General features: G+C 36.8%; 1 protein-coding gene across 8 annotated transcripts in view; it reads left to right on the forward strand.

The window, feature by feature from the left end:
* Nucleotides 1–18387, forward strand: part of EYA1 (EYA transcriptional coactivator and phosphatase 1) — a 70735-nt gene that overhangs the window by 40421 nt on the left and 11927 nt on the right. For all 8 annotated transcript variants that reach the window (XM_072151731.1, XM_072151738.1, XM_072151730.1 and 5 more), the window contains one exon: nucleotides 4287–4376. In XM_072151731.1, coding sequence (XP_072007832.1) covers nucleotides 4287–4376 — 90 coding nt within the window. The remainder of the gene's footprint in view (nucleotides 1–4286; nucleotides 4377–18387) is intronic.

Here is an 18387-nt window from a genome sequence, read left to right on the forward strand (position 1 = left end):
AAACGTAGGATAAGACATAATGAAATCTACACGGCCTCCACAATCCCCGCATTTCATCATTCTAATTCTGAAGCGCCAGCTGTTGCTTGTAGACTAGTTTTAGTCAATGAATTATGTCGACAACATATTCAGAGTTAGATATCTAGAGACAGGTGGACGGACATTGATGCTGCTAATAAGAAGTGATGCTTCTTTCTTTCTATTTCTTATTGATCATTTTTGGAAATCTGGACATTTGTGAATATATATCCATTTTATAGATTGCAGATTGTGCTGGTCATTTCTTATTAGTTCTGATCTTCCACCAGTTCAGGTGATTTACATGTCAGGTTTCTGAATTATGTCTAAGAAAATAATTCTGATATTGTTAACTCTTCATGCTTCAGCCTGGATCAGATATCCATTATGAGGATGAATGTTGTATAGTTTTACCTGTAAAATGCAAAAACTTATTTTATATTTTCTACAACTAAGCAGTAATTGACAGGTAGCCATGCCCTGAATAATTCACTATATAGTCAAAGTCTTATGTGCGGAGCTTTATAACTTACATAGAATTCAGATTTTTGTTTTTAACTACCTTTAAAGAAAAACCAGGGTCCAAACACCTTTTCTGTCAAAATATGCAAATTTGCATATTTTTCCTAGCCAGTACTGGCTGTAAGACTCCTTATACCAGATGGATATCCACAACGAGAACAAATACCAATCAAGAGTGGCCATTTTGTAAACAGTTGCTTATCTAATAGCCCATAAGTATGATTTACTGTAGATAATAATTTCCAAAATTGGTTGCTTATCCCCTATCCTCAGGATAGGGGATGATAATCTGATGGTGAGGTTTTAACCACTGAGACCCACACAAACATAAAAATAGACCCCCATTGATCTAGAGAATTGGAGTCCAGTTCTCACTAATTGATGGAGCAGTGGGGGTTGCAACAATCAGATCTTTACTGATCAGCTTGTTGACCTTATCCTGTCAATAAGGCAAACTTAGTACAATCCCTTTAACATAAAATGTATTATTTTTATTTGAAATGGGTATTGAATGCATGAATATCTATTATTTAACCATTGGAACTCCTGCCAGGAGGTTGTCTTCAGTACAATGCACAGACGTCCCTACTTCTCTTCTGATGAGTGGTAGTCCCAACAATCATACCCCCACCAATGTAGCATGCATCACCAATACGTGTAAACTAGTCCCAACAATCATACCCCGATCAATGTAACATGCACCACCTATATGTATAAACTAATCCCAACTATCATACGCCCACCGACGTAACATGAATCACCTATACATATAAACTATTCCCAACAATCATACCCCCACCAATGTAACATGCATCACCAATACGTGTAAACTAGTCCCAACAATCATACCCCCATCAATGTAGCATACACCAACTATATGTATAAACTAGTCCCAACTATCATACCCCCACCGACGTAACATGCATCACCTATAGATATAAACTATTCCCAACTATCATACCCCCAATCGACGTAACATGCATCACCTATATATATAAACTATTCCCAACAATTATACCCCCACCACTGTGACATGCATCACCTATACATATAAACTATTTCCAACTATTATACCCCCACTAATCTAACATGCATCACTTATACGTGTAATCTAGTACCAACAATCATACCCCCATCAATGTAGCATATACCAACTATATGTATAAACTAGTCCCAACTATCATACCCCCACCGACGTAACATGCATCACCTATAGATATAAACTATTCCCAACTATCATACCCCCACCGACGTAACATGCATCACCTATACATATAAACTATTCCCAACAGTCATACCCCCACTAATGTAACATGCATCGCTTATACGTATAAACTAATCCCAACTATCATATCCCCACTAATGTAACATGCATCGCTTATACGTATAAACTAATCCCAACTATCATATCCCCACTAATGTAACATGCATCACTTGTACGTGTAAACTAGTCCTAACAATCATCCCCCTACCAATGTAACATGCATCACTTATACATATAAACTACTCCCAAATATCATACCCCCACCAATGTAACATGCATCAGCAATATGTGTAAACTAGTCCCAACAATATAAACTAGTTCCAACAATCATACCCCCACTAATGTAACATGCATCGCCTATACATAATACATATTCACACTTAGAATGCCATTGTAAGGGAAAGATACTTGTCTATGACAAAACTGTGAAGTACAGTAGGAAACAGCTGCAATAAAGTGCCAATTCTGCTTTCATCATAAAAAAGACTTTATCAATAAATTGATATATTTAGCTTTCATATTATTTAAAATAAAAAAAATGCAAATACACAAAATTCCTTTTTTTTCCCATGGTAAAAATTGTGTATATTATACAAATTGGAAGCCTTTTGCCAAATGCATAATGTAACAAATAGACGTAGCGACCCATGCGTATGTTCTAAGTATAAAATCAAGAAAATGTTATACAAATGAAAACAAGACAGACATCTGCATTATATTTAGAAACCACGGCTTTGGACACTGTGTTTTATTTTATTAGCTCAGCAAGGAGCCAGTTGATACGGCAATTTCTTCAGAGAACATAAAGTGTGTTATACGTTAATCGCAAATAAAAGGCCTTAAGTCTTTGTGGGTGGCCTGACTCACATAACATCAGTGATTCTCTACAGATATTTTTTAGATCACTGATTTACTTGGAATATCAGTAACCTATGAAGTAAATTTGATTATGATGGTATCAGCCTTCTAAATATAAATACTAGTATATTCCAAGTTAATAAAACATGTGAACAGTCCTTGTATAAACCCTTTTACACAGTTTATTACGTTGCTTTATTTATTTATTACATGGTTTTTTTTTGCTTTTTTTAGTTTTCCATTATTATTTTATATGAACTTGTACTCATAACACTTATTATGATATCATTCTGTCCCTTGTGTCTATTCTATTTTATACCTCAATACAGTGACCCAGACATGGGAGGTTACTAGAAAACCTAGACTAAGTTATGATGTGAAAGGGGCCCAAGGACACAGAAGTACCATAATATAACACTGTAGGAAATGTTACTCAAATGTGAAGGAGATGATTGGTTCTTTTAATGTGTACATTTCAGAGGCTTATATGTTAGTTATGTTTTTTGTGATGCCATTTATCTTATTCCTAATCTGTACATTTGTTAAAAATTATTTGTTTTTTCCCACCAACGCTTAATGTCTGGTTACAAGACCAGACCAAGTACATACCTCTGGCCTCAGCAAAGTCTAGATTGTGTACTCGTTAGATGCAATTTAGATATTCTTTGTCTTAAAGTATAAATAGTCAAAATAAAGTGTGCACTTAATTTGACTATTGCAGTTGTAAAAAGCCATTTTTTGAACATTTATGAAGAGATCAGTTTTGATATTAATGTATTCGAGGTGTGGGATCCTGAGCTTGAGCACCATAACTGAAGTCGAAGTGACAATGCAAGAATACAATATAACAAAAAGTGTTGAATCGCCAGCTTCCAAAAACTGGAAATCCCAACAATGCTAAGAATAGGGGTCCTTTATGTCCCTCTGTAAATGGAGCTATGACCATTCCTCTATTCTGTTTTGTAGGACTCACAGTTCTCTTCCACAGTAGTGAAGTGGTGGTGGTTATAAGGAGCATTACTCTTCCATTCAAACAGCTAGCTTAAGGGGCATCTACCACCAGGATCAAGAATTGTAGACCAAGCACACATACATGACAGTGTGTAGCCCATCTGGCAGCATGTGGTCTTATTTTAGCTACCTATGTACTGGTTTAAAAAAATGGTTTAAAAAAAGGTGTTTAAAACTATGCAAATGGCTTAAAAACCAGGCATACAAAGCTAAAAGATGAGTGGATCCTGCCAGAGGGGGCACACACCCAGTATGTCACAGTGCTTGGTTTACAATCCTTGATCCTGGTTGTAGATGTCCTTTAAGGACTACTATTCTCATAGTAAATGGGGTTTGAACAGTCAGACTCCTGGAACTCAGATATCTATCCCCTATCCTGTAGTTAAATTATATACATTGCAGGTAGAAAACCCCTTTAAATATTAAATCGTTGTGTCATTCAGATAACCTGGTTACACATTATTCAAGAATTCTATGGTAAATGAGGGGACCCTGGTCTGGTAGTTAGAGTTAAGAGTATCAACAATCTCACTTGTAATATGTGCATTTTATTGATTACTAAAAAGATTTCAGTGATAAACCTAAAAATGTATTTCATTTTTATTCCCACAAGGATCCACCAACATCTGTGTCACTTGGACTTCGCATGGAGGAAATGATTTTTAACTTGGCGGACACACATTTATTCTTCAATGATTTAGAAGTATGTACCTTATACAGATTTGAACATTTTTGGAAAATTCTTGTAGTTTTATAAGAGATAAAGTATTTGTATAAAGTATGTATATGTGTATGTATGTATGTACTCCAGTATGCAGGGGAGGTCTAAGCTCTGGTGATCAAGGAGGTGGTTCCTTCTATCTGTCAATTACTTATTAATTTGGAAGTACTCAATTTTAATGACCCTATTACAATACTTATACCACAAATCCTTCTTAAGATAATCAAACCCAAAATTGTATTCAAACTTGGTTGGTCTACTAGAGTTTGGTTTTCTCAATGAAATATAGTCAAAACGCATGATATATATGATGAAACAGCAAATGTATCAACATAAATATAGTCTGGGTGTATTGAAGAGGTGTTTTTATGCTTTTTTTGCTTTTTATGCTTTTGGTTGATGCATTTGTATTTAACTGTTACATCTGAGGGATAATTTATTGGACCTTATCTGAAACATAGATGGTCATTTATCTATAGTCAGGACACTTGTGCTTGTCTTTTCTTGCTTTTTCTGAGTTGTGGACTTGTTTGATTTATGTTAGCGGTTGATATATCAAGCAGCTGAATCTGTGGGGTTTTTGCAACTTACAACTAAAAAGTTGCACATAAACTCTTCTTCAAGACCTTATAAAGTTTTTCCTATGCATGTTCAGGGCTGAAGTTTATTCTAAAATTTAGGCACAAATATGGCAAAAAAAAGTTGCAAAAATAAGAGAAAAATGAGAAAATCTGAAGAAAAATGACCCCCATAGAGTTGTTATCACTGGTTCTGGAATGTAGGTTTTTTTTAAAGTTTTCAAGTTTTGCGGATCTAGATGGTTTGGAAGAATTAAGAGCTTTTCCAAATCTTTGTGTTTGGTTCAACTTAAATAGTAAAGATCAGTGACAATTTTGGTGAGCTGAAACTAAATTGATTTGAATCCTTAACTTTTTTACTGAAAAGCTGGTTATATAAAATAGTGTCAGCCATATCTGTTAGCTTTCGTCAACTACAATATTTAATACACATACGGGCCTCCTAATCCTCCACCAAGGATTGGTTTTTAATTTGGGTTCCAATTGTTCATTCATTTTTTTTAACATAAACAATATACTTCTACCAATGTCCCCGTTCAGGGAGAGACAGCTGTCAGACTACTAGAGTTTGTCCAACAGCTAACATGTTTCTTATGTCTCTAACTAGATCCCACATAGTCATTCAGCATAGCTGGGAGGGGTCATGGCACATTCCCCTATAGCCCTGACTCCTGAAAACCTCATTTTTAAGCATTTTTAGGTCTGTTTTCCATTATGCACATTTTTCTGTGATTAGCAGTCTGGTAGTTTCTAGGCCCAAGACCCCTGAGATAAAAGCCAATGACAAGATGTCTATCAGTAGTTTATTCCCCTTTCACAATATATGTGTGACCACTGAAGCAGAGCATGCATTATGGTGATGGTTGAAATATTTTGCGAGGTACATATCCAGATTCAGGGCTCTTTCACATTGGTGTTGGTGCTTGGCTTCAATTGCGCATCCGTTGCGTTTTGTCTCCCTTATGTCTTTGTTTTTCCTCCGTTTTGACATCACAACCGGTTTTAAAGCCTCATCAGTGACGAAAAAACGGATGTTGCGGACACATAGACTTCTATTGCCTTCTGTGATCCGCATACGTGAAAAAAAATAGGACGTGTTTCATTGTTTTGCCATGGACAATGGATCAGTGAAAATACAAGCCAATGTGAAAACACCCATAGAAATTGATGGTTTTGTGAGGCATCCACGGAAATCACTGATCCATGGTTGTGAAAAAATACGCCAGTGGGAAAGAGCTCTAACACTACAAAAACCTATAGTGATTTCCCATAGCCATTCAATCAATTTTGGGAAAGTTATCATTTTCTATAATTAAGAGGCTCCTTGAAGCCACTCAGCTATGTAACTATATCAAAATTTGTGCTGAGACATTACAAAAAGCCTTTAAAAAAAATCACGGCATCCAATTTAGGGATTTCATACTCGCCTGTTGTATAGAATGATGGGCATATTACCCCAACGAGCTCATTTAATTAAGGAAACTGCTTTCTCTTATACTTTAACTGGTGCGCTTTATACAAACCACATTCAGTTTCACCAGGATATAGACAGCTGTTTATTTAAAGCCCGAGCGTTAAGCAAGCTTGTGGCACGGCTGCCAACAGGCATTAATCATCAAGATGCTGTTTCACTGGATTTTGGAAATGTATGTTATTTCAGACAGAAGAAGGAATCTGAAAGGTTTTGAATACATCTTCTCCTGATCAAAGTTAATTGGCAGCAATTGGCCTTTAAATATTCCCTGATGTTTCCTTCTTCAAAATCAGGCGAAATGCACCTTATTTAATGGATGAGCCAAAATCATTTAAAAATGCCAGTATGTGACAGGCTTCCAGTGTGGTTTCTCCCACATCTGTCCTGTATTTTGATTCCTTTTCATCTAGAGAAAAACTCCTCGCAGATGAACTGACCAAATTATATCGCAATCAAATCATCTACATGCGCTTTATTTTTCTTACATTCCAGGGCAAAGTTTTCTTTTGACTCTAGATGCAACGTTATTAAGAATTATTTTATGTCACATTCATTTTTATGGTTTTATATTTACTATGTCTTGTTAAGGAAAAATATACTCCAGGTCTGCTGTAACATTAGTTGTGAACTTTTTTCAACTTGTAATTTAATTTTCAATTATTACATTTTGATCTTAATGTGACTGTCAGGATGAGTTACAGAAAAAGTCCAGCTAAAGAGTTAACTGAATTAGTAATTCTCCTTCCAAAATTATTCTGTCACAAATCATTTAAGAAAAGCTGCAATTCATTTCATTCATGGTATCCTTGTTGAGTAATGTTTATAAAATTAAGGATTAAGATGCTACTTAGATAATTTGTGGCATTTTGGGTGTCAAACGTGGTTTTTGTGATGATCACTAAATTATTATAATTTTTATTGAAGTCAGAATTGTTCCTCAAAAAAGAAATTGATTCTAATAGTTCAGGTACACACTTGTACTAGTGCTATAAAAGCCTTCCGAACTCTATGGGACTGTAATATGGCACTCATATTAACATATCATGGCTAGATTGAACCTACAACATTGCATGGAGGCAATTTTTCATAAAAATTAAACCCCAAAAAACTAATCCACTATGGACTGTTATATGTAGTTATTCTCCTCCTTGTAAAGAGAATATCTATGTAAAATAATGCTGTACAAAGGTACAGTAGCATAGCACTGAGAGGGAGGTATCTATTACACCTGGAGTTCTGCAGGCCACATATACTAAGAGACACTGGCCTCTAAGTCCCAGAAGTTTAGACAAGGTCTGAACGGGCAGAGATTTCTTTTATTGTATCACAACCCCCATTAGCCCCCTGTCCACACAAAAGTGTCAGAAATGGGGCTTAAAGGGGTTGTCTAAGAATAAGAAAAATTTGTGAGTTGGCCGGAGGCGGGGTTGCACAAAAAAATAAACTTGTACTGAACTTGTCTTTGTGCTCCTGGTGTCCCAAGGAAATGGAAACTCCACACCAAGAACTTCCAGGCGTTTGGACACGGCCAGTCCGACCATAGCTCAATGCTGCAAACAAACATAGGATTGACACGCGGTGTGGAACAAGTTTATTTTTTTGTGCAGCCCCCCCCCCGCCCGACCAACACAAGTTTTAATTGCTCTAGAATACCCTTTTATATATTGCAATGGTAACAATGGAGGTTACCATTATCATTTATCATTAGACTGGCTGACTACAACAGTTCTTCGTCTGTCTTTGGAGTTCTGCTGCAGATAGATTCATGAAAGTGGCTTTGGATAAATCTGCTTATGCCTCATGGGTTGTTTGGGACTGTTGCATGAAAAGTCACAAAAAAACATCATAATAAATTCTCCCCAGAGTGTTCAGGACTAGTGTACAAATATTTGGTATGGGGATCATTTATCTTTGCAACTTTTTGGTACATTTGTATATTTGTGCCAAAATTTGCCACTTTTTCACTTACCTAGCAAAGTTAGCCACATAAGAATTTTAAGAATCAGAGTTGCGCCTGATATATCTTTAAAATCCAGATGTGGACACATGAAAAAGTCTCAATTTTGGCACAACTCATGGTTAAAAAGTCACAAATAAACTCCAGTCCTGATCAGGTGTAGGAAAGACTTAAGGGGGTGGCAGAAGAGTTTGCAACTTTTGAGCAACTTTTTGATAAAAAGTCACAAAAACCCCACAGACTCAACAACCTTATATATAAACCTCTAAAATAAATCAAATGAGTTCAAAACCTGGAATAACCAAAAAAAAAGACACATGCAAATGTCCTGACTAAAGATTAATGACCCTCTATTTATAGTATTGCCACATAGATTTTTATGATCTCTACAACACATATCCAGATTGTCTCTAAAGCTGCCTGGAATTAAACTGGCATGTGCCGACAGAAGTGATCGATTTTGGGGAAGTAAAAATATTATTTCATATCGTCAGTAGGTAGCGATGGTATAGAAAAGTAAAAGTGGAGGTCAGGAGGCTGTAACACACTTTAGAAATAGGACTGCGGGAATTGACATTGGGTTCATATAATGTGGAATTCATATGTTGGCTGGTTTCATGAAGGAGACAGCTGATCATTTTAAGCAGTCAGGCAGCATTTATAGAAATTGTCCTCAGCAGGTGCCAGCAGTAAATTTTTGGTGCAGCGTCAAACTGACTCTTGGGATATTCTTGTTCTGGATATAACAAGAGGTCATAATTTATAAAAAAAATTACCTAAGGAAACAACACTTGGCAAAAGGAAGCAAGAGTCATTGAGTAGCCTGACAACACATGTTAGAACAAGCAAGCATTAAAAAAAGAAATAATCCAGTACAAAACCCGCACTACGTAACTGTATAAGCACTGCCAACAGCCTGGGCGATTCTACTCCACATCCTTTAGCTAATGTCTCTGTCATTGAGATGATAATGTGGGTGGTGTGTGCTCTAAGGGTGCTTTTGATCTGAGTACGTATTTCTGATCAAACTATCCACCCACATTTACCCTTTCATATGAGGAAGGCATTGCCAACATTTTTTTTGGTATTTCAAACCTCATGGTGACCCCCTTTAAGTGACTACTAAAGAAAATGGGTTGTACACTTGCTGGGACTATATGTTTATAGTTGTACACATAGGGTGAGTACTAAATGATGTGGTTGTACACAATGGGGGACTGTCAAAGTGCATGGCTGTATACTTTGGGTAACAACTAAACATATGGTTGTATACTTTGGGTGACTACTAAAGCACATATGTTGCACATTTGGGGGGTACTCTTTCAGCTTATAATTGTGCGCACAGGCAGAGCACTAAAGCATATGGTGTTTTTTTTGGGGGGGGGTTGTCGATTCATATGGTTGTTCACATAGGGTGACTACTAAAGCATATCATTGTATACTTTGGGGGACTTGATGCATATGGTTGGACACTTTGGGTGACCACTAAAGCATTTGAATGTACCCTTGAGTATTAAGTAGTCAAGGAATGACTCTTTAAAATCGTTACAAAAAATTCAATTATGGCAATTGGATTGACATGAGAGCAATATATTTTTTTAAAAGATTTGTAGATTTATATGCTGTAATAGCTTTATTAGAAAAGCAACCAATAGTATAAAGAGGTAACACAAACATCTTGTCTGTTCTGCTCCATTTGAATGATGGATCATTTTTCCAAACATTGTGGCATTATTTTCTGGTGCTGAGTTCTCACACTTCATTTTTCCAATTAGCCGGTTAAGTGTCTTGCAGATGTATCTCCTTTCCACAGTTATGACCAAAATAATAAATACATCAGCAGGCCATCTTGTTAATGATTTGCATAGCCATGACAGCAATGAAAGGAATTTTTTAACATTCAACAAAGATAAAAAAAAAGGAAAAGAAAATAAAGCAGAAACTGATGAAAACCACTGGATGATATAGTAAACGTCACCATTTCAGTGTTACAGAGTTTACTTTGTATTTTGAGCAAAAGGTCTCTTCCTGGTATAGATTTTTTAACTTACTAGGTCAAAAAATTGTTTAGAAGTTGATCGATAGAAGTTTAGGGCTTATACCTAATGATATTATACTGTTGATTTTTTTTAATGAAACAGAATTATTTAATTAAAAAACTCTTATTTAAAATTGAGCTCTACTAGTGGAAAGCATGGTCGTTACCAGTAAAGATCTACAGGGTACACCACAGGACTCTAAGACTCGTAATAAACGTTTAACCTTGGTCCTAAGCTCATTTGGCCAATAGCTGACTCTCCAGTCCCAATATTCATTCATTTGTTCTACATACAAAAAAAGAGACAAGCCTGGACTTGCTATGTATAGAGTTTGTTGAAGTGTGCCCAGCTAATTGTACTTGTTTATGGGGAAGTTGCGATAGATTGCTGTTGGCCAATAACTAAATAATAATTATTGATAATAGAAGTTCAGATTTAAATAAGAAGATATAGAAAGAGCTGTACAGACAGTATAAATGGATGTAATGTAATCATATGTGCAAAAATTAATGCAAAAACTCCAAGTGACGTCCCAGAAATTTGCAGTTTTGGCAAACTAAAGAGGAACTGAACTGTAGTTGATGATGGCTCAAGCTGTTCCTTGGTGCTATTTTTCTGTACTTCAAAGTGGAATAATGCAGATGTGTCTTGATGTAAGTTAGAGCTGACTTCCTTTTATTTCCCCATAAAGTTGGTCCAGGATCCCAATAACTGGAACCTAGATCAGTGTTCTCACGAAACCACATGTGCACAGGGCCACATTTCACACGTTCTGCTGGCTCTTCATGTGCATTCCTCCTTTGGCTGATGTTATGTTACAGCTTCCTTATAACATGGCAAATTACAACGTTAATCATGTGTTACAAAAATACTGGTTCTATAAATTGGAACGATTTTAATACTAAAAACCAATTTGCAAAAGGATGACTAAAATATCCAAGTATTTTACTTGGAAGTTAAAGTTGCCTTCAATAATTGTAGAGGGAAGGCTAAGCCAACTGCTATACCACCCCTATACAAATGTCAGCATGGTTTAGCCAATCCTTTATCTGTTTTTAAAGAAAATGTCACTACACAATAGACAACACTGGGTCATCTAATTTGCAAGAAAAAACAATTGGCAAGGAAGGTCAACGTGGCTAAACTAACAAATTTGATTCAAAACCCCAATATACTTTAGAGAGTCTTCTTCTCTCACCAAAATCAGCAGGTTTGATTGACTTTTCTTTAATATGTACACCAGCTTTCTATTATCTGGTACAAGACCTGGAATTGTGGCTTTTCTCTACGCCAACCTCATGCCAAGTGGGCATGGAGTGGTTCGGGAATGTCCCCGGCCCAATGCATTTAGTATAGTCCGTGCCAGGTTATGGCACAATTCTATACCAGGACCTGATGTAAAGCTTTATCTGGAAACAGAGCCTGTTATAAATTCCTCCCAAAGTGTCTAAGAACATATTGCCATTATCTCCTGAATCTGAGAAGACACCTTCTCTTCCCAGAACCCATAATGTTAGTCTATGCTAGTATGTAAGGAAGATGATTGGGCCAGGTTCCAGGTCCATGTTATGGCACAATTCTATACCAGGCATAAAATTTATCTGGAATAAGCTTGTGATAAATGGCTCCCCAGGTGTTTAAGCTCATGTTGCCATCATCTCCATGAATGTGAGCATTACACCTTCCCTTCACATGCCCCATAATGATAGTCTATGTTAGTATCTAAGGAAGGTGAGGAACAAATGCTCTGTCTCACAAGGAATGGAAGAGAGGTTAGAGGAGCAAAAACTAGGCCTATCCATCCCAGAAGTGAATCTGTAGGATACTTTATGGCTGTATGATTTTCTTTCCTCTAGACCAATAGGCGCTGTAAACCTTGTCATTTGCTATAAAAAAAAGTTGTATCTGAAAAAAACTGAGAATGCTGTGAAGATCACAAAGGGGCAAAAAAATGTAATACGGTTAATATCCCTATTTCCAGCCTTGTGTCTAAAGTCAGACCTCCACCAATCAAAGATTGATTGCAGGACTATGTCACAAATGTATTTTGTGCAGCTACCCCTGTAATAGTTGGTTTAGTGTATTTGTGTGGTTCAATCTTTGTAAACCCTAAACCAAACTTTTGTAAATAAGTTCCGATCCATATTTGAAGGAACTTTTCACAGATTTCTGTCACCATATCTTTTTTTTCACTTGTCAATTTTCTTCTTCATGTACTATTTTGGTCTGTTTTATAAAATGTTTCATTGCGTATGGCAGTTTTTTTTCTTAGCATATTTTTCAAATATTTTTCATTTTTTAAATGTTTCTCATGAAACCGTAAAAAAAAAAAGGATTGAAAAAACTGCTTGTCTGTACTCAGTGGCAGCATTAGACATTTCTGTGAACTTGCAAAGTATTTTAATGACCCCATGGCAGTAGGTTAAGTGAAGAGATAAGATAAGAACAGCAAAGTAAAGATGAGGTGCTGACATAACAATTAAACGCCACACCCTCTGCTACAACCTGTTGAAATGGAGGGTTTTTCTTCTGTGAAAAGACTTATGTGGAGCTTTTGAAATGTGTTGGGTTTGTTTGTTGTTGTAGAAACCGTAAAATCCTATAAGGTGTTCATGACTTTTTCTGCAGTCTTGGTTTTCCAGGGTTTTGACTATTGAGTCAAAGTAAAATATACTCTTTCCCCTATTTTAGATATTTTACAGAAGCCATTCAACATTGCAGCTAATATTAAGCATTTATTTTTGGCCGCTATTTTATCATGATTTTTTGAATAGTCATATAGATGTTGCTGTCAGCAAAAGACAAGACCCCCAAAGCCTATATCCATTTAACATGTATTTAAGGGGCCTGTACAAATAAGAGTAAACTGATGGGACCAGCAAAACTTTACTGATGATTTTAGAGATGGAAGGATCAGGTTGGCCACTTGCCATAGTAGTCTGGACACAGCTTACTACTCTGTATTTACAAGATATGTATGCTCAGCTACTTGAGGCTCACACAATATAGGGCAGTGATGGCGAACCTTTTAGAGACCGAGTGCCCAAACTACAACCAAGACCCACGTATTTATCACAAAGTGCCAACACAGAAATTTTACTTGTGATTTATACTCCCTGCTCAGTCACAACACCTTCCCACTCCTCCAGTAGTCCCGGGTAGAGCTGTCATTTTACAATAGCTCTATGCACAGCAAGTCCTGGGCTGTCTGGGACTGCACGAAGATACCTGGAGTCCTCTCGGGTGATTGCCTGGGTGCCCACAGAAAGGGCTCCGAGTGCCACCTTCGGCACCAGTGCCATAGGTTTGCCACCACTGATATAGGGCATTTACCATGCCTTTTTATGGTGAACAGGATAAGTAAAAAGCCCAATTTTTAACAGTTTTGTTGGATTTCTGCCCAACATGTCAATTTGGAAGGAAGTGGGGGAGAATAGGACATGAATGCCCTGGCCCGTTGTTTTTTCAATAGGGTAAAAAAAACTGAGAACTGGTGGAGACCACAGTTGAAATCTACACATGGTTTGACGAGGTCTAAACTGGTAAAACCTAGAGAGAATTCAATCTACCGGTGGTGGAGCACGCTTTCAGATTTACTAAGAGGCCGTTTCCAGATGGCCTCTACAGATGGAGGAAAAACACCAGTCTTAATAAATTCTAACCAATCTGTTTGTATTGCAGTTTATTGTATTTGATTATATATTTTTGTTGCCTATCGAATTGGGTTGAGCCTTGGCAATGCATTTATGGTGATGGTTGTATGTTAAGGTGGTTGTATATCCTATTTCTTTTCAATTTACTGGTAGCATGTAATCTACATTTAATAGATACGGTCCATGTGATCTTGACTAAGGTGATTGATTAATTAGAAGGGAATAAAATCATTGTTCACAGCTATGCAAACTTGTGATTTATTGATCTATAGGTATATTGGTCTAGATACCAAAGGATGTTTGGTATGATGAGTATATTGTTGGTCTGCTGTATAATGTCCTTTGTGTGATTTTTTTTAGTTTTTATGCCAAATGTCTTATTCGCAACTCAATTTATACTAATTTTACACTAAGCAGTGCTGAAAATGTATTTATTGGTTTCTACTGCATAATCACTTTTACCATTAACACATCCAAAACACAATAAGGGGCAAAATATCAATATAATAAATATGTTTATATAGGGTTGTTGTTGTTTTTTTGAAAACTAAAATTAAAAAAAACATTTTTGAAGTCTTTTCTGTGACTTCAACTGAATAGAAACTTGTTCCCTATCTGTTCCTCCTTGGATTGTCAAACAAAATGCTGACTGTTTGAAGACGTCTTTGTTCTCTGTATCCTGTGTTGGATCCACAGGTAATCTGTACCTTTCTTTCCTCAGTAATTGTGGTGGGAAAGTAGAGAAAATGATGGGGTCACAAAGTACACTCAAGGCAAGGTGTGACAGGCTCTGCCAACTGTTAGTGCTGAAATCCTGTGAACTAAGGACACCTCTTATTCACATGCATTCATTCCCAATGGCAGAAAAAGTAATGATGGGCTAAAGACAATCATTCCTGATCAAAGGATTTAATTGACTTGAACTGAAAACCATAATCCAGTTTAGCTGTCCAAATTAGAGCATTCTGAATTTCATCTTGAATACCAAATTTGTTTCCAGTCTCTTGTGAATCATTTTTCAATTTCCTTTTTTTAACCTTCATTTTTTTCAGTTGCTATCAGTAGAAATAACTTTTTTATTACAAAACAAATTCGACCTCAGACATTTTGTTTGTAAGCAGCATCAACAAAATTACAAATCAAATGAGACTTGAACAGACACATCTAAATTATAGTAAATTTATTGAGATTCTGGGGGTTACTTATCAGGGCTTCTGCATAGACACTAAAATAATTGCAATTATTGGTGCAATTATATCCATATGTACACATTCTCCATGCCAAGTGGGCCAGATGAGGGTGAAGGGGTACAAGCCTGGTGTTGGAATGGGCCGGTATGTAGAATTCCCCCACGATCCCATATCTACTCATTAGCTGTTGCCTAAGCATATTCAGCCGTCCATTGGATTCATCAGAGGCCCGAAGCCTCCTGATATATGTGAAGTGCAGGAAGGGAAGTGGGAACATCTATTATTCAAAGTGAGGACCCTTCTTTCAAGAGCTAACCATTTTTGAGCAAGTAGGTGTGACCCAAGAGGGAAAAATGCTTCAATACAGGTTAAGGCTGCATTCACACGGACATGTATTTCTCCAGTCCTGTATCTACAGGCTGTATTTCTGTATAAATACGTGACGTTTTTCATCCGTATGCAGCACGTATTTAACCCGTATTTTATACATGCCCATAGACTTTTAGGGCATACAGAACTGAAATACGGGAGAAAATAGGACATGCTCTATATTTTTATACGGCCAGTATACGGTACGTACACTCCAGTGTCAAAAACGGCAATATAAATGGTTGAACGTATTGTCCATTGAAATGAATGTGGCCGTATGTAACCTGTAAAAAAACGGTACGTATACGGCCGTTTTTATACGTCCGTGTGAATGTAGCCTAAAACTGTATGATGCAGTCAGCATCTGGTATTTGTTTGGATATTAAATACATGGAGAATGTGGAATAGAGAAACTAAAATAATAGATTTACTGAAACAATGGATTTGCCACCACCATCTATAGTGCCTTGTGAAGGAAATCCCTGTCCATATGCTTAGCATCATTAAAAGGGTTCAAGACCCTTCCTTTGAGTCCAAGAAGAGAACCGCTGAAGCATCTCCCACTCATTAGAATGGCAGGAATGTAAAATATAACACTAATAGGGGTATATATGCTTCTTAAGGCTGAAAAAAAATTTAGTTGAAAACTATATGTTTAGCCAGACCTTCTGATTATCAGGCTACACTTTATGGTACATTTATTTTACGCGTGTGGCTGATACCACACCTACTTTTAGTCTCCAATGCCAAGTCTAACTTCCTAGGTAACTGTGGTATGAGAAAATTGGAATTAGATTTTGATAATACAAACATCGGGAGGTAGCCCTTGCTTAGACTAAAGACCTCCAGTACAAGCTGTAAAGCAGTTAATATATATATTGCCTTATTTAAACATAGTTGTGCATATAGTGATTTGCTAAATTAAGATTAAGAATATTTTGATTTCCTCCTCCTGTCAGACGGCAAACAAACATTTTGAAAACAGAAGTCTGAACGTTTTGCAGGTTCTCACAGATACAGCCAGGGCAGGGATCTTTATTATTCAACACGGACAAGGAAGGAGTTGAAGTAATTGCCTAATGACAGATATGAAGAGAACAGAGAATGCACTGATCATTTCCTGTATGCTGGCCCATGTCCAGCTAGTCTCAATGGGCTCGCTGATGTAAAAAGAAAACGTAAATTGCAGCTTCTAGAGGGAATTTTCTTTCTGCTTTACTCTGCAGAATAAGGCATTGAAACAATTAAGCTTGAGGACGGTGTTAGTTTTCTCACGATAAACTGGGAATACTGAGTAAACGTGGAAGTGTGTTATTTTTGCCATAATAATCACACTTAGAGGATTGTATCGCTGTTAAGCCCTGTTCATAGAACTTGTTTTTACATCATAAATGGTGTTATATTTTCACCTTAACACACAATCATTGTTGGAATTTGTCCCTCTCTAGGTCAACATTCATAATCACACCCTAAAGCCGGAGTAAAATAAAGAAAGAAATCAACACAAAATCCTTTGTCTGTAGTGGGTTGGAAAAGGATCTCCAAGGATAAGATATTTATCTAAGCTGGAGTTGTTGAGGCCAATATTTCTTTGCTGAAGGAAAGGGATTATTACCCTTGGGGAAATGATTATAGCTTGTGATTGGCCCACCCTCAATATTAACCAATCACATGCTAATGCATGTGTTCTGAAGATAAAGACCATAGGAGAGACAGTGGTAGTTACTTAGCAATTTATCCAAGTGTTTTGGAAGTTTTTTTTTTTTTTTTTGGGTGGGAGATAGTAGGATGGGGCATAGTTTCCCTTAGATTTGCAAAACTTTGCTACAGAAATTAGTATAAATTATAAGACAAACTGAAATCAAAATGATGTAAAATATAGTTAATATTATTGATGAATAAACATGTTACCTATGAATCATTTCCAATAAGTATGCGCCTCTGATTACATTTGTATTAAAGGGTGTCTCCAAAAATCACTCCACAATTTAGTAACCTTTCAAGACATACCTTTATTGTTTACAGTGTTTACAGTGATCTGTCACTTTAGAGAAAAATGCTATTTTTTATTAATGCAATGGAGACTTAAAGGGATTGTGTCATTAATGATATATATTCACAGTGGTTTAGTGGTTAGCATTACATCCTTGCAACGCTGGGGACCTGGGTTCAAGTCCCTGGGTCAACATCTTCAAGGAGTTTGTATGTTCTTTCTATGTTAGCATGGGTTTCCTCCAGGTCCTCCAGTTTCCTCCCACACTCCAAAGCATACTGGTAAATTGATTAGATTGTGAGCCCCATTGGGGACAGGGACTGATTTGGCAAACTCTGTGCATCGCTGCATAATCTGTGTGCGCTATATATATATATATATATATATATATATATATATATATAGTGATGCCATGGGAGTCTCGGCTGTTAGACCCCTAACAATCTGCAGAACCAGAGATTGCAAGTCCTCTTTATCCAATTTACACTTTCAAGTAACTGACCAGAAGTCCTATATAAGTCAATGGAGCACAGCATGACCAGAGGCAGATTAACTGCCATGGTTCCTGAGCTGTGTGAATATTATTACCCTACAAGTCTGTAATTCACTACCTACATATGCTACTAAAACCAAGATTCTTGGTGAATTGAGGATGTGTCACTTCTGCCTGCTTTCAATCTGCGTGTCAGGACCTTTGGACCTTCAAAGTCTCTGAAATTGCTGTTATACATGTGTATTGA

This window comes from Engystomops pustulosus, chromosome 5 (assembly GCF_040894005.1).
Source record: "Engystomops pustulosus chromosome 5, aEngPut4.maternal, whole genome shotgun sequence".
Taxonomy (NCBI): domain Eukaryota; kingdom Metazoa; phylum Chordata; class Amphibia; order Anura; family Leptodactylidae; genus Engystomops; species Engystomops pustulosus.